Here is a 22,108-nt window from a genome sequence, read left to right as displayed (position 1 = left end):
ACCCTCATAGCAACATGAGGCAGACATTACTATTATCCCCACTTTACATGAGGATAACAGACACAGCTTGACCCAAAGTCCCTAAGCTAGTAAGCTGCAAAGCCAGGTTTCAAGCTTAAAAAAATCTAGTTCCAGAGTCTCAGCTCCTAAACGTAGCAAAATGCAAATGTCTTAAAAACCAATCAGCAAATTACCTTTCAGAAACTTACCTCTTGGGGTTGTATCTCTGGCTGTGCAAGTTCCATAAGCGACTCTGGAAAGATAATACCCCCTTGAGTATTAAATAAATACTAAATAAGCCACATATTTTTAGGCTGATTACAACTTTAATTCATTCTAGTAACAGATTTCCCAAGAGTTACAGAAAAAGGATAATACAATGAAATATATTCATGGCAGGAGTAATCCCCACTATTACTTATGGGTCAAAAGCATGTAGTCTAAAGCTAGCTGAAGCTAGCAGCTCCTCGCATGTGCCACTTTTCTAAATTCAAGTTCCAATTAAAAACTGATTTTTGGTTGAAAATAAGACTATTTCGTCTTACGCACAAATACAGCTTCTTTCAAGTTGAAACTATAGCTCCAGGCCTGAGGTAAAAATTAGTCATCTCAGCTTGAAACGGAGGCCTAAAAGGCCTCTTACAGGCCCTTAAATGACTCCTAAAAGCCAGTGTAAGGATGGAAGGTGGTAAGGGAATAGACACACTAAAGTATTAGGTTTATTGTTAGTTCTTTTCTTTTTTTTTAGACTTAGTATTAGTTCTTAACATGAGAAAGTAAACATAAGAACTTGAATCATGCTAATAAAGGCCACTAGAACCCCACCCTGGACTACCTGCATAGAAATGCTATTTTATAAACAAACTGAGTCCCAAAAAACAAGAGCAAAAGCCCATTTACTCAAAGTATTTCTCCCCCTGGAAAAAGTGGAATTTTGAAGTTTACCTCCTTTACTGACTTTGGCACATTTTTTCTGAATATGTTAACACTCAATTACTTATATTCTCATTCTACCACCATTTTTAAATTCTACTATGAATATTTTTAAAAACAATTTTAAATGGAATTATCTTACCAACAACTTAACCAAGAGATCCATTCAAATTCCATAAAGGTCTCATTTGAACAGTGTATTCCCTCATAACAAAGGATAACCTTATGTTTCTGTTAAGATTCATTCTGTAAATCATGGCAATAAAGCCTTTAGACATATGCTAAACCTAAGCTTACCCTGCTGTAAGATTTCCATGCATGTAGAAATTAACAAAATTAATATAAGGCAATCCTTTAACAAAGATTTGACTCATTTTGTGTATTAAAAATGCAACCACTACAAAGAATTTCTGAGATCACAACAAACCTGACTCTTTGACAGATTCAGTTTTCAATAATTGTTTTTTCTTCTCTGATTTTATTAGCATTTCTTCCTCCAATGATACTTCTTTCTCCTTAGCATTTTTTGGGACTGGGATACTCTCAAAATAGCCTGAGTTCAGCAATTTAGACAGCAGATCTTTCATGTGTTTGTCTAAGAAAGAGTGATTAAGACTTAGTTATCACATAACCTAATAGTTCATGGAAATTATTTGGAACAGATATTCTAATATAATTTTATCCTAGTTACAGTATCTCATTATAATATCCTACATTGGGGCGATTCAAAGAACTGGTCAGTACCATGAAGGGTAATTAGCAGTCCATCTTTGTTGCATGCTGAATCAATATAAATTTTAAAGATCAGAATCCCAAAATTTAGCAAGTCACTTAAGTTTCTCTGGGTCTCCATTTCTACCATTTGAAAAATCACTAAAACCAGAGATCAATGACTAATGTTACAAAAGCACACATCTGTTTCCGGAGCTGAGAAGAGAAGCCATTTCTCTTATCTGTCCCCAAAACATCACAACTAGCAACTACTCTACCTTCCAAGTTAATTATCGTTTTATAGACAAGTGAAAGTTCCTCAAGCATAACCAGTAGAAAACTCCCTTGGACAATCTCTAAAGGATTTTAAACGACAAAATCCCATGATACAGATTTTACTCTTGAATTATACTGTGACTCCTCACGTATCACCATTCGATTAACAAGAAAAAACTTAAATGATGAAGTCACTGCACCATAAATAGATCTAAAATCTATTTCATTTTTACCATCCACTAAAAATATAATTCCCAAATTTGAGCGCCCATACCCATACTTGATTTGGGTCTATTATTACTTCCATAGCAGTACTATGACATAGATTTTTTTAATCAATTTTGAAGTATTATACAAAGTTCAGTCATTTTAAGTATAGTTTTAACAGATACATAATCATATTACTTCCACCAGAACCACAACATAAAACATTTTCATCAAAAGTTCCCTTATGCCCCTTTTATATCAATCCCCTTCACTCCACTCCCTGGGAACCACTGACATATTCCTCTAGTTTTTTCTAGAATTCTATATAAATGGAATCAGAGTATGTACTCATTTTGTGGTCTGACTTCTTTCATTCAGCATAATTATTTTGAGATTCACATCCGTGTTGTTACATGTATCAATAGTTCATTCCTTTTTTATTACTGAGTAGATTCTACTAACTGGATATACCACATTTTCTTTATTATCAATTGATGTCCATCTAGGCTGTGTTCAGTCTGGAGCTATCATTAATAAAACTGGTATGAACATTCATGTATAAGTACTTATGTGAACCTATATTTACAATTCTCTTGGGTATCAGAAGTGTAATTACTTGGTCATATAGTTAAGTGTACACTTAATTTTATAAGAAATGCTAAACTAAAAAAGAGCTAAACTATGCTCCACAAAATTATTTGCATTATTTTGCATTCTAAACAAGAAAAATTTCTATGATTTAAACTTGAAAGGACTTAGAAATTGAGATAGTTCTACTACATACTTAGGTATTTTTAAAAAGGAAGCAGTGACTAACAAAAAAGTTTACTAGCTTCTAGTGTTTTCATTATTCTAACCTAGCACACCAAACTATGTACTTCATGTCCATGTGTACTTGGTCATTTGGTCAAAGTCTATTTAGGAAGCCAAAAGGACTCTCTCCAGATCATTTCCAGAAGGATAGACTACAATGCTTCAATAAACTATGTAGCCATACCATTCATACTTTCATAGGCATATCTCGTAGGTAAGCCTTACTATTAACAATGTGTGGATTTAAGATTCTGAAATAGAATAGGTACTGCCATGCAGAGAACTGAACCCCAAAATGGCCAAGCCAGTACCAGTCTTTAGTTCTTGTTCCCAAATTACAGTGACTTTGCTGCTTCAAAACTCTTCTAGATTCCATTTTAGTGAGTACAATTACACATTAGCTGCTTTTAAGAGACCTAAACAGAGATCATTCTCCCAATATAGTATCACTAGACATGTAAGTTCTTATGGACTGACAGTTTCAGTCATTAATATCCTATTAAACTTCTAAACATAAAGCGTAGTATTTACTGCATTAAGTCCAGAATAGAGGAAACTCACATGTTGTTCCTACCACTGCTTTCTCACTGCCTTCCAAAAGGTCCCAAAAGTACAAGGATGACTGCTCCATCTGGTCTTCAACACTGACAAGGAAAAGCAGAACAAAGGAGCTTTAGAGGCACATACATTCATATGTATGCATACACACACACACACACACACACACACACGGAGCAACACAATTTATACAATATAACTCATCAACATTCCAGACAATGTTAAATTTTATCTTTTTACTCTCTTGAAAAGTTGAAATTTTATAAAAGATGACTCACTGTCCATTTAGGGATTTCAAATAAGCATTTTCCATTAAAACTAAAATATTTTACCAGACAAAACTATTAAGGAATAGACCAAAATGCAGCGTCTTTCATTATCAAGTATACAGTCCTAGATGAAAGAATAGTGGAATGATAATATTAAGAACTGCATTTGACTTTGAAGAGTTTATTTTTTCATTTTTCACTTACACATTTTAAAGTAAGCTAAACTAGGGCCTGGGTGGCTTAGTGGTTGAGCGTCTGCCTTTGGCTCAGGTCATGGTCCTGGGGACCCGTATCAGGATCCCCACAGGGAGCCTGCTTCGCTCTCTGCCTAGGTCTCTACCTCTGTCTCTCATGAATCAATAAATAAATCTTTAAAAAATAAGAAATAAAATTCCTAAATCCATTAAAGTGAAATTAGAGAAGGAAGCAACCAAACAAATAATGATGATGGACTAGGCTGTCAGAATGGAAATTTTTAAATATATATAGCTATGATATATATATGCATATATAATTAAGATTATGTTTTTTCCTGATACAGGACTGATTTCCAGCAACAACTAAAATCTGACTCTGCTTTAGCATGGCCAACAGATACAACACTGGAAGTACTATATTTAACAAAGTACAGAGATCTGTTCATTAGCTGATTTCCTCCATTAAATCAAAAACAGCAAATGGTTAACTACAGAGGGAAAAATTGGGTAGCCCCCATTTGCTGATTTTGTCTCTTAAATTATCTGATGTGTTTCTCAATATTTATTCATAGCATAAGACCACCAATAATTCTCACTTTGAATGTTTAATGATACTGGCCAAGTTATATTTTATTAACGCCACTTAAGTATAGCAGTAGTAAGAAGGTAAAGACTCTCAGGTAATACAACAGCCTGAGATAATTACAAATAAAGAAACTATAGTATATAATTAGTTTTATGGTTAGTAATCATAGAGAAGCAAAACTTGATAAGACATCATTTTAAAAATCAATGTTACAATTTTAAAAAAGCATGTTAATGAGATCATTCAAATTGATTTTCCTTCTAGACAACCTATCAATCTTGTCACAGTCTGGTCTGGCCATTTCTCATGGTGAATCAAATGAATGTTTTTTCAATTCCTCTGTGTGTGTCTATATATAATACACACTATAATACCTACACGTGTATGTATACATACATAAACCTTATAAATATATAAAACTAAAAAGCTATGCTAAAATGTTATATGTTCTCTTTTAGGGAAGTATTTTCATTAGCTTACCTTAGACTTTCATTTCTTTCAGGGCAGGTCAGTTTTGAAAATTTAATGAGGTAGTCAAGTTCTTTTAAAGGCAAATACACTGCACCATTCAGGCCCCCTTTGAAATCCTTCTGTACATGTTCCTGTGTCAAGTTCTGTAATACATACTGAACTTGAAGTATAGTACGAAGTTTTTTCTTCTCGGCCTCAAGTTTTAGCATATGTTCCCTTCTCTGGGCCTTCTTCTGCGCTTTAAGTAGCTGTTAAAACAAATGCTAATTAAAGTTGACAAATCTCTACCACCATATTAGCAACTCATAGTCCACAAAACTCTAATCTCAAAGAGTTGAGATTAGGTGATAAATCTCATACATACATCTCACTGGGAAATGGAGAGGCTCATTTAACCCTTTTCTTTTCCGGTTGTAGAAAGGGGTTATAGAAAGGACGGAGTAATAAATAAACTGCTTCATCTCAAGATAACCAGAGCTGAGAAAGTCCAAGTATCTGACTCTCAACTCCAATCTATACTCAGTACATCTTGTTATCACCATAAGAAATGAAGGACCTCACTGATGCACATATTAACCCCAAAATTTAACTTTTTATGTGTATGTATGTATGTAACCCCACAATTTCCCTATTTATGTATATCAACCCTTTTTTAGGCCAAGGATTTCAAGAAAATGCTTCAGTTTAGTTTTGCAGTTTTGGGTTTTTGTGGGGTTTTAATTTCTTGTTCTAGGAGAAGAATATTTCATCTAAAACAGTCAATTTTGGGGATCCCTGGGTGGCTCAGCGGTTTAGTGCCTGCCTTCAGTCCAGGGCATGAACCTGGAGTCCCGGGATCAAGTCCCACATCAGGCTCCCTGCATGGAGCCTGCTTCTCCCTCTGCTTGTGTCTCTGCCTCTCTCTGTGTCTCTCATGAATACATAAATAAAAATCTTTAAAAAGAATAAAAACATAAAAATCAAAAATAAAACAGTCAATTTTCAGGCAGCCCGAGTGGCTGAGCAGTTTGGCACTGCCTTCACCCCATGGGGCATCCTGGGTGGCTCAGCTGTTTTCTCAGGGCCTGATCCTGGAGAAGCAGGATTGAGTCCCACATCGGGCTCCCTGCATGGAGTACAGCCTGCTTCTCCCTCTGCCTGTGTCTCAGCCTCTCTGTGTGTCTCTCAGGAATAAAATATTTCTTTAAAAAATAAAAAAATAAATGAAACAATTTTCAACCAACCAAAGAGGAGCTAAAGCATAAAGAAATAAAAACCAAAGAACAATAAAATGTCTAACAAACACAGTGCTAAAAAACATCCAACAAAGAGTTTTAAGTAAAAGAGATATTTTCATAACAGTTCAACCAATCTGGTTGAAAAACAGAGCTGTACTTTTCAATATTTAGCTAACCAAACATAAGGATGTGAACAGAACAAATTTTCCCTCAAACGTGTATGTAGATTGAGCAGCCGGGAGTCTACTCTAAAGCTCAGAACCACAATCCCTTCAAGTCTGACATAACACATGGGTCCCAGATGTTGCTTCCCATTTATAAAATACCAATCAATAAAAAGTACCACCTATTTCCATTAAGAAACCTAAAAGGTCTTTTCTCCCCAGAGTTGTTTTTCTAACTGTAACATATCCATCACACTGGATGTTTTCCAAGGCATGACGAGTAAGAGAACAAAAATCTAAAAAATCTTTCCTATATGCAGGTTAAAGTACTTTATACTATCATACTTAAGACTCCTCAAAACCTATGTTCATAGGGATCCCTGGGTGGCGCAGCGGTTTGGTGCCTGCCTTTGGCCCAGGGCGCGATCCTGGAGACCCGGGATCGAATCCCACATCGGGCTCCCGGTGCATGGAGCCTGCTTCTCCCTCTGCCTGTGTCTCTGCCTCTCTCTCTCTCTCTCTCTCTGTGACTATCATAAATAAATAAAAATTTAAAAAAAAAAAAAAAAAAAAAAAAAAAAAAAAACCTATGTTCATAAATCCTAATAGAGTAAGATAGGAGGGAACCTCAGGAAAAGACTCATGACATTAATTCCTTTCTAGGGGATATGGAAGTCACTTGATAAATTTAACTTGTTCTATCAGGGGCAAGAGACAATAGGTGAAGGTAAAATTTTGAGAATGAGAAATGAACTGGTTGAGTTATGGGGGGTAGGATATATTTTAGGATGGCAAAGGCTCAGAAAAGCTTTTCCAAGACCTCAATATGGACTTTCACCAATAACATTTACCAAAACTCAGTTCCTACTTGAGAGGAAGAAAGAGAATAGAGGTGAGAATTCTAGCTCTCCATGAGACTTTCTTGGATAGTTTCATGATGGCACAGGAAAAGGCAACTGACACTGAGCACATCTAAGTTTATCTCATGATCACTTCATATCTCTCTTTAGCCATTCCCAAGGCTGGAGTGGATATTCTTTTGGGCTCAGGATACCTTGAACTTCCTCTACCAAAGTACCTGCTGCATTAAATGGCTACCTTTTTATTATTTGCATCCTCTCGGTTTCAGCTTTGTGAGGACAGCGACTATATGTCTGTTGTTTACCAATATATATCACTAGTGCCCAGCACAGAGCCTGCCAGATGACAGGACCTCAAATATTAGTTGACTTAATCAAGTATTAAGTAAAGAAAGTACATTCTCTCCTACACAATATTCGGAAAATTACTGATGATAGCCTTCTCTTTATGTATGTAAAAATGAAGCTATATGCATCTATTTCCTAGACTGCTGTAATAATCAAGTAAATTTACTTATGTACCTGGCACATGGAACGTGTTCACAAAATTTAAATCTAAAAAGAATTAAAAAGTACTTTGAGGGATCCCTGGGTGGCGCAGCGGTTTGGCGCCTGCCTTTGGCCCAGGGCATGATCCTGGAGACCCGGGATCGAATCCCACATCGGGCTCCCGGTGCATGGAGCCTGCTTCTCCCTCTGCCTCTCTCTCTCTCTCACTATCATAAATAAATAAAAATTTAAAAAAAAAAAAAAAGTACTTTGAAAAAAATAAATACCTGAATGAAAAACTAAAATTATCAAATTAACTGAGTAAAAAGGTTAATAGAAAATTTTAAGTATTATAGAAGTAGACTTCCAAACATCTAACCAGAGGGAAGAAATGAAATATTTTTATAGTAAAGTGGGTCAAAACTAAATAAATCAGAGGTATTACAAGAATTAAGATGGCAGATGTCTTCAGCCTAGAAATGATTTGTTGGTTTTGATGCCAAGAGCAGAAGAGAATTTTAGTTCACTATACACAAAGAAAATACCCAAAAAATGGAAGACACCATCTTATGAAGCATTCTGACCACCCCACTAGAAATGGATTTACAAAAAAATTTCCTTAATTGTTACAACATGATCTATACAGGGCCTTCTAATAATTCTAAGGCAGCAAAGAATACTTCATTAGAATCCTTAAAGTTTCATATTACTGACTAAATCTGTCAGATATAAAAGTATGCACTGCCAACAGAGAACCTAACAAACTGTGAAACTAGGCTTAACTACATTTAATATGAATCAAAAATCTTCCTGGTAATAACTATCATAGTATCAAGAAACAGTTTATCAATTCTGTTTATTTATATATTAAATAATGCTAAGCTCACAAGCCTCTATTATATAAAAGAAACCTCTATTCTAAGACTTCTTTCATAGTGGTGCCTGGGTGGCTCAGTTGGTTACCCATCCAACTATTGATTTCAGCTCAGGTCATGATCTCAAGGTTGTGCCATAGAGCCCCATGCCAGGCTCCATGCTTTGCCTGCTTAAGATTCTCCCTCTCCCTCCGCCCCTCTCGTACTCTCTCCCTCTCTAAAAAAATAAACAGAACTCCTGTAAAAATATAAAATCTGGTGGGCCTACATGGTTCAGTTGGTTAAGTGTCTGCCATCGGCTCAAGTCATGACCCCGGTCCCAGGATCGAACCCCATGTCAGGCTCCCTGCTCAGGGAAGGTGTGCTTCTCCCTCCCCCTCTGCTCCTCCCCACTTGTATACTCTCTCTGGTTCACTCTCTCTCCAATAAATAAAATCTTTGGGATGCCTGGATGGCTTAGTGGTTGAACATCTGCCTTCGGCTCGGGGCCTAATCCCAGGATCCGGGATAGAGTCCCACATCAGGCTCCTTGTGGGGAGCCTGCTTCTCCCTCTGTCTTTGCCTCTGTGTCTCTCATGAATAAATAAAATCTTAAAAATAAATCAAATCTTTTTTAAAAAATAATAAAAATTTGTTTATAAATGTAACCATCAAAAGTTTTGGTTCCCTTCTCAATGATTGCTCTAACTTCACATTGAATACACATTAGAGAACTAATAATTTAGTCATGGGGACTCATTCATATACCATTTGTCTGGAGACTAGAAATCTGAAAACACTAGTTCTTCAATAGCCACTGTCAACCCCAATAAACTAACAGGAATTAGATGGTTAGTAACTGAATGTCACTAATGTCACTAATGACATTAATATTTTCTTCAAGATCAGTAGTTAAAGTGGTTTCAGAAAAAGCAAAGAAAATATACTTACATCTTGGCTCAGTCCAGAAAAAGTTTTCTGAAGTTCCTTGGCAAATTCTAAGTTATGTAGTACTTCTTCATATTTCTCTACCGCTTCCTACCAAATAGGATAAGAAAACATCAATTCTCTTAACTTCTCTAAGTACGAATGTCAAAATAAGTGTTCCTATAAAAACAGTAGATACTTCCTAAAACCTTATGAACTAGCCATTTATCATACATACTCAAAAAGTTATATGAAATTAAATTTAAAATTTCAATTTGTAGGGGATCTCTGGGTGGCTCAGAGGTTTAGCACCTGCCTTCCACCCAAGGCGTGATCCTGCAGTCCGGGGTTCGAGTCCCATATCGGGCTCCCTGTGTGGAGCCTGCTTCTCCCTCTGTGTCTCTCATAATTTTTTTTAATTTTTTAATTAAAATTCAGTGCTCGCTTCGGCAGCACATATACTAAAATTTTTAATTAAAATTCAATTTTTAGGGGCACCTGGGTGGCTTAGTCAAACATCAGACTCTTGATTTCAGCTCAGGTCATGATCTCGGGGTTGTGAAACTGAGCCCCTGCATCAGACTCCATGCTCAGCAGGGAGCCTGCTTGAGATTCTCTTTTACCCCCCATCAAAAAAATTTTAAAACTTAAATTTTTTAATTAAATTTTTCTACTAGAAATCTGAGCCACAATGATAGATCTGAGTCCCTATCTATAAAGTATAAAATCAGAGAGACCAGGTTTTAAGTGCAAAAGACCAATAGGATTCCTCTGTCAATATTCATTCACTACTCAAATACAGTACACAAGAAGCACAATGAGGATCACACAGATGAATAAGCAACTTCAAGAAATCTACGGCACCTAGGTGGCTCAGTCAAGTGTCCAACTCTTGGTTTTGGCTCAAGTCATGATCTCATGGGTCTGGGGTGGAGCCTCACACTGGGCTCCGCTCTCAGCAGGGAGTTTACTTATAAAGATTCTCTCCCTCTGCCCCTCCCCACACTCGCATGTGCACTCTCTCAAATCAAGTAAGTAAATCTTTTAAGAAAAATTTATTATGGTAGGAAAGATTTGTGAACAATTGCCTTTATCAGTCAAAATTAAATATTGTAATAGAAATAGTAAATTTAAAGGAGTTAGGATTTTGTAGATTAACAACAACAACCAAAAAAGATTCCACTGGTGAATAAAGTTGGTAATTAGAGAAAGCATAGACTTTTTAATGGTATTTTAGCAAATCTATATGGGAGAACAAGAATATGAAACAAAATAAGGTAGGAAACTTGTCTAAACACATAAAGAGGGACACCTGGGGGCAGCCCAGGTAGCTCAGTGGTTCAGCACCGCCTTCAGCCCAGGGTGTGATCCTGGAGACATGGGAGCCTGCTCCTCCCTCTGCCTGGATCTCTGCCTCGCTGTGTCCCTCATGAATAAAATCTTTAAAAAAAATCCCCATCTGAAACACAGTCTGATAATATTAAGTCTTTACAAAGCAATAGAAAAAGAACCCCTATGATACTATTATTAGCATAAATTAGTAAAATGACTATGGAAGAGTATGGTTTTTTTGCCTATGAAGTTAACTATGGACATACCCTGCTGCCCATGATAGGTATGTATATACCCTGAAAAATATCTTGGACTTCTGTCTCAACACATATTAAGATTGCTCAAAGTAGAAAATCTACCTACAAACTACTACTGAGTAAAGAAAAACAAAATATAACTATTTTCATTAATATAAAAATCCTTAGTATAATGAATGAAAAAAAGCAAACTGCAGAACATAGTACAATAACATTTAGTATAAGGTTCAAAAAAGCAACCCTAACAGATTTAAGAGCAACAAAGTACTAAAATAAAGCAAAGAAATGGCAGTGGGGAGGAGTTCAGAGTCTGGTCACAGGAAAAATACTCAGAAAGAGCTTCTGTGGTGCTGATAACGTGCTATTGGAATTGAGTGGAATCTGACGTTCACTTTATTTTTTTTAAAGATTTATTTATTCATGAGAGATACAGAGAGAGGCAGAGACAAGCAGAGGGAGAAGCAGGCTCTTCACAGGAGCCCCACGTGGGACTCGATCCTGAATCCCGAGATCAGGACCTGAGCTGAAGGCAGACACTCAACCGCTGAGCCACCCAGGTATCCCTGATGCTCACTTTATTATGTAGTATAACCCACATGTAACATTTTGGGGGGAACCATATGTTTCATTTTAAAAAATATAAAGAGGCTTTCTAACTACAGAACCAAGAATGCACAGACAACATAATCGCTAAGTTTCTAGACGTCAGAGGTATATAAAACCAGAAAGGAATACCCCCCATATTTACTCCCAGGTTGTATTAACATGGATTCAAGAAAACCAGCATCAGATGGGAACTACCTCAACTTCCCATCATCCCATCATCTAGTGTGGATCCATCCTTTCTTCCTCCCCTTCTTTGTTTACTGGGACAGATATCCTACTGTGCTCTGGACCCTTTTCAATTATGCCTTAAGAAATCTTGCCCTATGATTCTCATTTTAAAAACTTGAGTTTGGGTAGCCCGGGTGGCTCAGAGGTTTAGCGCCACCTTTGGCCCAGGGCCTGGTCCAGGAGACCCGGGATGGAGTCCCACATTGGGCTCCCTGCATGGAGCCTGCTTCTCCCTCTGCCTGTGTCTCTGCGCCTTTCTCGCTCTCCTTGTGTGTATCTCTCAGGAATAAATAAAATCTTTAAAAAAATAAAATAAAATCTTGAGTTGCTCCCTCTCTTGATGCTTAAACCAGCATTTAACAAGTAGGGCACCTGGGTGGCTCAGTTGATTAAGCATCTGCCCTTTCAGCTCTAGTCATGATCCCAGAATACTGGGAGTCAGCCCTGCAATGGACTCACTGCTCAGCAGGAAGTTGCTCTCTCCCTCTGCCCCTCAGGCTCCTCTTGCTCATGCTACACTCTCAAATAAATAAAAACCTTTAAATTAAAAAAAAAAGTTCAAGTCTCTCCCAGCCTAAATAAGAAAAAAAGTGCCTTTTTAGCAACCACCTCCTTCAAATTCAATGGAAATTGAAAAATTTCCATCAATGGTGGAAAAATTCAATTTCCACCATTCCACCATAACTGATGTCAGCAATGTCAACACCACCCTTTAAACCCATAGATCTTCTATAGCTCTCATTTGGGTTTACTTCTCAGAATACTTCAAATTAAAGGCATCCTGATTCCACAAAAAAATCTTTGTTTAAAATAGCACTAAACTGGGATCCCTGGGTGGCTCAGCAGTTTAGCTCCTTTTTTTTAAGATTTATTTATTTATTCACGAAAGTCATAGAGAGGCAGAGACATAGGAAGAGGGAGGAGCAGGCTCTATACAGAGAGCCAGATGCAGGACTGATCCCAGTCCCGGGATCACGCCCTAAGCCAAATGCAGACTCTCATGCTGAGCCACCCAGGCATCCCTATTCTTAGCCTTTATTATTCAAACATTAAATGCCAAAGTTCCTCAGAACTCTGTCCTAAGCTTTCTATATTCTCACCCAAGATAGTCTCATCTTTTCTCAGGGTTTCAATAAGCAGCCATACAGATAAGATCTCCATACACCAGACCTGTATCTTAAATACTTACTATATACCACTCCTTAACGTTTCACAGGAAGATTAAAATCAATGGTCCAAAATTGAGCTCTTTATCCTACCCTGCCATAACCTTTTTCTCCCTAAGTGTTTCCAAGCCAATAATAAATGGTTTTGCCATCCATCCATCCAACTGTTCCAGCCAGAAACCTGGAAACTATTCTTGGCTCTTCCTTATACTCCTACATCCTGTCACCAAGCTATGTTAATTCCACCTCTCAAATCCAGCTACTTTACTCAAACCCCTCTGCTACTAAACTACTAGTCTGACCCAGACTACATAGCCAACCCTTAGTCTCCTTACCTCCACACTTACCATCTCCAAACCATTTACTCACCCTGCAAAACGATTTTATTAGAAACCTATAGCTATGCTCTGCTTAAAACCTATCTGTATTTCTGATAACCTTAAGAAGCACAAAGTCTTCAAAGGCAAACAAAAATGTGTATGTAGCTTTACCCCCTCCAACTACATTACTCCATTCACACTGGCTTTCTTTCTAGTTTCCTAGAAAGGCTCTTTGTAAAAACATTTACCTACTCAGGCTCACATGCTAGCATTTGCTTAGCCTGCTTCTTCCTCCTTTCCCCTTTTAATTTGCTAAGTCCTATTCATTTTTTAGGTCTTGACTAAAGCACTTCTTTCTCAAGAAAGCTGTCCTCAATTCTCCAAACTAGGTTAGAATCCTCATTACAATCCATTTTCACTCTGTACTTCACCCTAACATCCATTACATTTATATTTAGTTATTTCCTACCTCTCTTTTCCATCACACTATAACCATGAAGGCAAGGATTACATTTGCTCCTTAGGTTATAACCCTCTCATTAAGCACAGAGCCTCCCAGTGTAAATACTTAATTTATAATTGCTGAATTAACAAAAGGCAGTTTAGAACATGATTTTAGCCTCAAATATGCTACAGATTATAAATAGAACTTTAAAACATTTGAATATTATTATATACCGGGATTTGTTTCGAAAACAGAACACTAGCAGGAGTAGGCCTAGTGAACTGAAAAGGAAAGTCTCAAGTCAAGAATATTAATTAGGAAGCCTATGTAACATTTGAGTGGTATGCCTTGACTAGGCCAATTGCTGTGGGACTACAAAGTGGAAAAGATTCCGTATTATTTAATGAGTTTTGCATTATGTATTAAATATAACATAGGGTCGAGACACCTGGGGGGCTCAGTGGTTGAGCACCTGCCTTAGGCCCAGGGCATGATCCTGGAGTCCCAGGATCGAGTCCCACATTGGGCATGGAGCCTGCTTCTCTCCCTCTCCCTCTGCCTGTGTCTCTGCCTCTCTGTCATGAATAAAATCTTAAAAGTAAACTGAGAAAAATAGAACCACACAAAATTAGAAAGTAACACAGAAACAGACTTTTACCAAAAATTACTTTGTCCCAATCTCTGCAAATAAATTTTTTTAAAGATTTTTATTTATTCATGAGACAGAGACCTACGTTCAATTATAACAAATGGGCAGGGAGCCTATTTCTCCCTCTGCCTCTCCCCCTGCTCTCTGCTCTTACTCTCTCAAATAAATAAAATCTTAAAAAAAAACCCTGGACAGATACCTAATAATCTACTAGCAATCATTACCGTAATTCCCCCTTGTCTACAAAGGATGTGTTCCAAGACCCCACAGTAGATGCCTGGAAACCAGACAGTACTTAACCATATATATATACTGTTCTTCCCTTCCCTATCCACACATGCCTTTGATGAAGTTTAATTTATAAATCAGGCACAGTAAAGACTGACAATAACAAAAGAGAACAATTATAACACTACACAGTAACAGAAGTTTTATGAATGTGGTCTCTCAAAATATCTCACTGTACTGCAGTCCCCCTTCTTGTCATGATGGGAGATGATAAAATGCCTACATGATGAGATGAAGTGAGGTGAAGGACATAGGCACTGTGATGTAATGTTAGGCTACTATTGATCGTCTGAACACACAACAGGAGGAGGATCTTCTGCTTCCAGACCATGGCTGACCACAGGTAACTAAAACCAGGGAAAGCAAAACCACAGATAAAAGACTACTGTACTTCATAAGAACTGAACAGAGGAAGGATAAGATGAAAAGAAAAACTGTCTTTTAAAATATTTCCTGGGGGATCCCTGGGTGGCTCAGCGGTTTGGCGCCCGTCTTTGGCCCGGGGCGCAATCCTGGATTCCCGGGATGTAGTCCCTCGTCGGGCTCCCGGCATGGAGCCTGTATCTCTCTGCCTGTGTCTCTGCCTCTATCATGAATAAATAAATAAAATCTTTAAAAATAATAAAATAAAATATTTCCTAATTTCTGAGGCACCAGGCGGCTCAGTCAAGCATCTGCCTTCAGCTCAGGTCATGACCTCAGGGTCCTGGATTGAGCTCGGCATAGGGCTCGTACTCAGTGGTGTCTGCTTCTCCCTCTGCTTCTGCCCTCCCCCAGGCTCATGCTCTCTCAAATTAACAATTTTTTTAAAAAATAAAATATGAAAAATAAATAAATAAATAAATAAATAAATAAATAAATAAATAAATAAATAAATAAATAAAAATAAAATAAATAAATAAAATATGGGATCCCTGGGTGGCTCAGCGGTTTGGCGCCCTTGGCCCGGGGCGTGATCCTGGAGTTCCAGGATCAAGTCCCCCATCAGGATCCGGGCATGGAGCCTGCTTCTTCCTCTGCTCTGCCTCTCTTATGAATAGATAAAAATCTTAAAAAAAAGAGAGAGAATTAAAGCAAGGCAACAAGCTAAGGAATGTGATTGAAGGAATGGAGGTATCATGTGGCCAGGACAAGTCTTACTAAGATAACCTTCAAATAAAAAGCTGAAGGAGGTTGAAAATTGAGCCACTTAGACACCTGGGGAAAAAGTATCCCAGGCAGAAGAACAGCACATGCAAAAGCCCTGAAGCTCAAGTGTGCTTCAGATGTTTAAGGAACAGCAAGAAAGCCAGTGTAGCCAGAATGAAGGTAGCAAAGGATGCAAGTGCAGAAAATACAATAAAGATGCAAAAGGAAATAGGGAGCATCTTTTGTAGGACTTTGTAGGCCATAGTTAAGAACATTTTGCCACCATGATAGGAAGCAACAGAGCTGAACAGAGGATAATGTCCAACTGACTTGCATCTGAACAGGATTACTGAGGCTATCATATTGAGAACAGGCTTGAAGAGCAGAAATATAAAAACCTGAGGAAGCTATTACAGGAATGTAGATGAAAGATGAGGCGGCAGAAGCGGAATGAGAAATGGCCAATTTCCGGATTTACCTTGAAGGTAGAAGTGACCTTGCTAATGGGCTAGATGTGTGGTATCAGAAGATGAGAAATTCTCCACAGGTTTTGGCCAACTCCACCCTAGTTCCTTAAGCCATTAACTGACATCGCTAAGATTAGAGGAACAGGTTTTGGGGGGCAGGGTGAAGTCAGGAGATGCCAGCCAAATAGGCAAATGAACATAGGAATCTAGAATTTCAAAGACATATCTACTGGCAATACAAATTTGGCAGCTGTCAGCATTTAACTTGAGAATTCAAAGTTAATACTATAAAAGCAACATGTAGTATGAAAACAGTAATGAAATACTGAGATTACAGTTTGCAAGGCTGTAACTCTAAAATACAGCACGTCCTTGACATTTCTCAGAGCTACCATGAAAACCACCAACTTCCCTATTCCTATACTCCCTATTTCCCAAAAATCAAATACTATAACAGAACACTTCCTTCAAGGATATTTACACAAAGAGAATTATCACTTCAGAAGTTATAGAACATACCATGACTACTTGAAAACAAAGCTATATTGAAATGCTGGATGTCCAGTTAAGTCCTCTCACCAGCTATGTGAGCACATCATTCTCAGAGCTCACACAATTCAAATCTGTGCCTCAGCAAAATTATAATTTACTACATCACAAAAATTCTAGGTCAGTGAAGAGCAGTCAATATGGCAAGGGAAAAGACCTTGAATGCCACTATCTCAGATACACAACCAAAAACCTTAGCTGAAAAAAACGAGAAAACAGATCCAGACTCTGTAAAGCAACTTAATTTTGTCCCTTCTTACCCAGAGATGTGATCAAGAAAACATTAAGCGTTTTCTTCATTTCCATATTGCAAACTCTTTCACCACATTAGATAAAACTTGCAGTTACCAGGTATACCATAGACAAGTTAAATATTTTTACAAGTTGCAAATACTAAAAAAAAGTTATATATAAAAGTTATATACTCTGTTACAGGAAGGTTTAAAAAAAAAAAAAAAGGCAAAAGGCCAGATATCAGATAAACATGCCTCCTGAGAGGTGACATGGCAATCCAGGGTAGAAAAGTAGGCAGAACACAAAAGGAATTAAGGGGAAGCAAAAAAAAGGGGAGGGGGGGGGGGGCAAAAGGAGAAAACCTAAGCAAGCAAGCTAGAATGAATATCCTTTTACATTTTGGAGGAGAAAGATGACTGGTTTAGAATAAATCAGTGAACAGTGGGGGGGAAAAAGCTAGCCTTCCCTCTACTTCTTCAGCCCACCCTAGCAAAAGTTTCATTTAAATCCATTTGTTGGATCCCTGGGTGGCTCAGGGGTTTAGCGCTGCCTTCAGCCCAGGGTGTGATCCTGAAAGACCTGGGACCGTCCCACATGAGTCCCACAGTCCCTGCATGGAGCCTGCTTTGCCCTCTGCGTGTCTGCGTTTGTCTCTGCACCTCTGTGTGTCTCTCGTGAATAAAACCTTTTAAAAATAAATTCATATGTTGACTCTTAGTGATGTCTACACTTTCACTCTCACCAACCACACCCCCAACCTATTCCATCTGCTAGTGCAAAAGATCTCATAGGTAAAGAAGACAAAGCCTTTTGAAAAATCCAGTGGATTTTCACTGTTCTTTATTGGCCTTATATCTTTGGTCTCACCAAACCCATCTAGTTTTATTAAGGAAAAAAAAAAACACCAAGTGTGATCAAAGGATCATAAGCCACTTACCAACTGGTCTGGATTAAGTTGCTCTCCATTTTTCAGGCGATCCTTGTAGTCTTCCAGTTTGAGCTACAAAAGAGAAACTTGTATCTACTATAGTCTGATATAAAATTCTGAAGAACATACTAGACTGCTTCTTATGAAAACAAAGTTCTTGAAGTAAACTATCAATCTAAGAATACGAGTTTACTGCAAGGCAAGCAGCAACTATAGGTATAGTCCAGTCAGAGAAAAAAATGTTACACACAAACATTAGTCTGGAATTAGAAAAATTAAATAATAAAACTTTTTATCTTCCTGGCCTCTATAATCAGACTATTTAACACATAGGGACTTAGCTAGTTAATCATATGCCCCTAATCCAGTGGTGCTCAATCAAGGACAATTCTTGACCCCCAGGGATCTATGGGAATGTGTGGAGATATTTTTGGTTGTCACTAATTGGAGGGTGGTAGGGAGGTAGAGAATGCTACAGGAATCTTGTGGCTAGAAGCCAGGGATGCTGCGTATCATCGCACAATCCACAGGATCGCCCCTCCCCCAAACCAAGAATCATCTGGCACAAAATGTAAAACAGTGTTTAGACTGACAAAACCTGCTCCAACTTCATGCCTAAACTATTAGTTACCTGTTGAATTAGGTGGCATTTGTCCAATAGCAAGCTTCATAATGGAAGTACAGAAATGTAAAAGATATTTTTCTCTATCATTATGAAAGCTTTAACTCAAAGCTTTTCATATTAAATTTGGTATTTCAGTAAATACAGAACAAATTGCATTTATTGCCCCTATAAGAATGACATGCCCCACTATGGTATTCTATAAGCAACATTTAGGCTCCTCCCATATTGCCTTTATAGCTTTAAAGTGCTTACTCAAAAGCTTGAAACAAAAGCATTGGTACTGACCAGATAAGTATTCAAAATTAAAGAAGTACTATAGTTAAGCTGGAGAGCACAAATATACGAATATATGTAGTTCCTCCGCCTGGGAGGAAGACATTGAGTCTCCATCAACAGATCCTGCTCTGAATAGATCTTTTGACTAGTTTCCCATGTGGCAGGGAATTTGTGCTGACCCAGGCACACTCACCTTATCACACTTGTGATCAAGTACATGCATTCAAAAGACAACTGGTGAGAGCTAGAGCTACAGAGAAGCTACTAGTAACTGGTCTTTCTTCACTATCTTCCTGGTGGGGAGAAAGGGAGGAAAAGAAACAGAGTCAACTAGACTCTGAAAAATCTTACACTCCTCCGTTAAAAGCTAACTTTCCTAAGGTTTAACTAGGTCGTAGAATAAAAATATGTTAAAGAGTTCCCGGGCCCAGATAGTCAATCACTCACTTTATTATCACAAGCAAAAAAGAATCATGACACAACAAAGCAACGTGCAGTCCTGTTTCACAGGCTACATGACTCAGGAAATGAGGAATGAGTTGGATCTTTACATCAGCATTTACTGTAAGGTTAGGCTGATAATGAGTCTCTTTATAAGGTTTTCTACAATGCTTTCACCCACCAATCGCAAACGATCACCTAGCAACACAAGAATTAGTGCTAAAATATTTTCTGGCTCTACCATCGTTGAGGCTTCCAATGACTGCAGCAGTTATACTGCAATATCAACTGCTGCAGAAAGTCACAAGGAAAACAAGCTAAAGAAAAAATCAGGCTATTACTCATCTATGAAAAGAAACAATTCTACACTCAAAGAATCTGATCTAAAGTTGCTAGCTCTTCAAGTATTTCAACAGCAGCAGGCATAATAATTTTACTATGAACAATATTTTTATTTAGACTGAAAAAGCAAATAGAAAACGTTTAATGTACCCAATATTTAACCTGCTTGTAGGTTTTCAGCCACCAAATCCCAAGATTAATTTACATCTTTCAGGAAAGAATACCTATGAGCCTTGACAGCAAGTAAAAATGCCTGTTCCCTGACCCTTATTAAAGATGGCACATTGAGGGGATGGGGGGAGGGAAGGTTACCTTCTTTTTCTCGATGTTTCTAATTTTGTGTTTAAGGCATATGAGTCCATTATCAATATAGGTCTCATATGCTTGGGAAGGAGAGGCAGCAGAACTGAGAGTAGACTGCAAGGGGCTCATGGCCCGCTGGCTTTCCCCATGCTGACTGTGGTTCACTTGGGGCTTGGCTGACTTCATATTCCCCTCTCTTCCCTCCTCTGAATGGCCTGAAGGTGACTGGTAACCAAAAGGAGATGAAGAGAGTTGCACCATTGAAACAGATGAAGCTGAAGCAAGGGAAAAAAAAAAAAAAAGTTAGGTGTACAAGAAAATTAAGACTACAAGCAAAGCTTTAAGTTCCCTGAGAAGTCTAGACCCACTCTCCCGAATTCTCTTCCACAGGAGCGAGCTCAAAACCCAGTGATGCTTTAGGTACTATGCTTCCATCTCACTACTTTTAAGGCGATTAAGTGCCAAGCCCTAGCGCCTTTACGCAGGCAAAAATCTACAAGACGGGGGACGTTTCCAGAAATTCAACTTTCCACGGAGGGAGAACTGCTAAATCAAGCAAGGGCATCAGAGCTCCTCTCTTCTCGTCTCGGCCATCCACATTCTGAATAATTTCCATGGTCAAACGATGACACACACACACACACACACACAAAATAAAATAAAATAAATAAACAGGCTCTCCCCATTAGGACCGTTCGGCAGCCTTTCAACCCTCTTCCCATTATCCCTCCCCGCCAGCCCCAAACCCAGTTACAAACAACGCCATTTACACGAAAACCCCCACCCCGAACACACAACTCACACAATTCTCGTGGAGCCTCACTCGCTAACCAAGGAGCAAGCTTCTAGAACACGACCCCTAAACTTCCCCTTTAAACAGCTCCGGGGCCTGCAGGGCAAGTCCGTCGCTACCTGGACGTTTGCAGCGAGGTACCTGCGAGGCCCCGCGTGGCCTTTCTGCTCCGGTTTAGACTAAGCCGCAAGCCCTGAGGCCGCACCCGCGTGAAGGTTCCCGCTTACGCCGCGCCAGGGCTCCCCGCCCCCGCCCGCCGCAGCCTCTTGCGGGGCACCCCCGAGGCCAAGGGCGGGAGGGCCCCGCGCACGCCGGCGCGCATCCTCGTCCCCGCAGGGTCCCCTCGCCCCGGGGCGCGCGCAGCGACCCCCGCCCTCCCCACGGCAGTTCCCGGAGCCGCTTCTGCAGGGGCGTCCGGGGAGGCCGCCCGGGCCACCTGCCCCCTCCGGCCCCGCCCCGGGGATGCCGAGCCGCCCCTGCACCTCCTGCCCGCGGCGGCCGCCTCGCCTCGCCTCGCCTCGCCTCGCCTCGCCTCGCCCTGCCCACCGCGCCGCGCCGCCCCGCGCCCCAGGCCGCCGCAGCCCGGCTTCACCTCCGCAGGCCGCTGCCGCCGCCGCAGCCCGGGCCCGCCTCCGAAAGCCGGCGGGAGCCAGGAGAGCTGCGGAGGTGGACCGGCGCCACCCCGCACTCGCGTCTCCTCCCCCGCCTCCTCCCGCTCCCTCCCTGTCCTCGCGGGCGGCGTCTGCGGCGCCGGGCGCTCCGCCGACTCAGCCGCTCTCGCCCAGGCCCGCCCTTTCCGCCGCGCGCGGGGCTTATATAGGCGCGCCCCGCCCCCGCCCGCCCGCCCGCACGCGCAGCCTCGGGCCGCCCGGCCCCGCCCCCTTCCGGTGCCCCCGGGCCCGCCGCCGCCGTCTCGCCGCGGGTCCCGGCCCCCGAGGTCGTGCGGTCCCGGCCCGGCTGCGGCGCGGAGTCGGTCGCCAGGGGGCGCGTCCTCCCCGCGCTCGCGCAGACGGCGGGGCTCCAGGTGGGCCCTGCGCGTCGCCGGCAGCCCCAGCGGCCCCGCCCGACCTTGCTGATTGCGCGCGGCGACTAGTGCAGGCGCGACCTTGAGCAGGTGATCTCCATCGTCGGAAAAGGGCAGCGCGCCCTTGATGGGATGCCGGCGAGCCGAGCGGGAGCCTCCGGGGCTTTAGGCGCTC

At 40.3% G+C, this 22,108-nt stretch overlaps 1 protein-coding gene across 8 annotated transcripts in view; it reads right to left on the bottom strand.

The window, feature by feature from the left end:
- The window catches only part of CAPRIN2 (caprin family member 2), a 43,250-nt gene extending 21,561 nt beyond the window's left edge, over nucleotides 1-21,689 (bottom strand). For 3 of the 8 annotated variants that reach the window (XM_049102968.1, XM_049102970.1, XM_049102972.1), the window contains exons 1-8: nucleotides 21,502-21,684; nucleotides 20,126-20,391; nucleotides 18,139-18,201; nucleotides 9,557-9,643; nucleotides 5,031-5,269; nucleotides 3,502-3,584; nucleotides 1,361-1,528; nucleotides 210-253 (exon numbers count right to left, since the gene is read on the bottom strand). In XM_049102968.1, the coding sequence (XP_048958925.1) occupies nucleotides 210-253; nucleotides 1,361-1,528; nucleotides 3,502-3,584; nucleotides 5,031-5,269; nucleotides 9,557-9,643; nucleotides 18,139-18,201; nucleotides 20,126-20,377 (936 nt within the window). In that variant the 5' untranslated portion in view covers nucleotides 20,378-20,391; nucleotides 21,502-21,684. Of the gene's footprint in view, nucleotides 1-209; nucleotides 254-1,360; nucleotides 1,529-3,501; nucleotides 3,585-5,030; nucleotides 5,270-9,556; nucleotides 9,644-18,138; nucleotides 18,202-20,125; nucleotides 20,392-21,501 lie in introns of those variants that run through there. The other 5 variants (XM_049102973.1, XM_049102974.1, XM_049102971.1 and 2 more) reach the window with 4 other exon arrangements.
- Nucleotides 21,690-22,108: the final 419 nt, after the last annotated feature.

The sequence above is a fragment of the Canis lupus genome, chromosome 27 (genome assembly GCF_003254725.2).
Source record: "Canis lupus dingo isolate Sandy chromosome 27, ASM325472v2, whole genome shotgun sequence".
NCBI classification, from domain to species: domain Eukaryota; kingdom Metazoa; phylum Chordata; class Mammalia; order Carnivora; family Canidae; genus Canis; species Canis lupus.
This window is presented reverse-complemented; position numbering and strand designations above follow the sequence as displayed.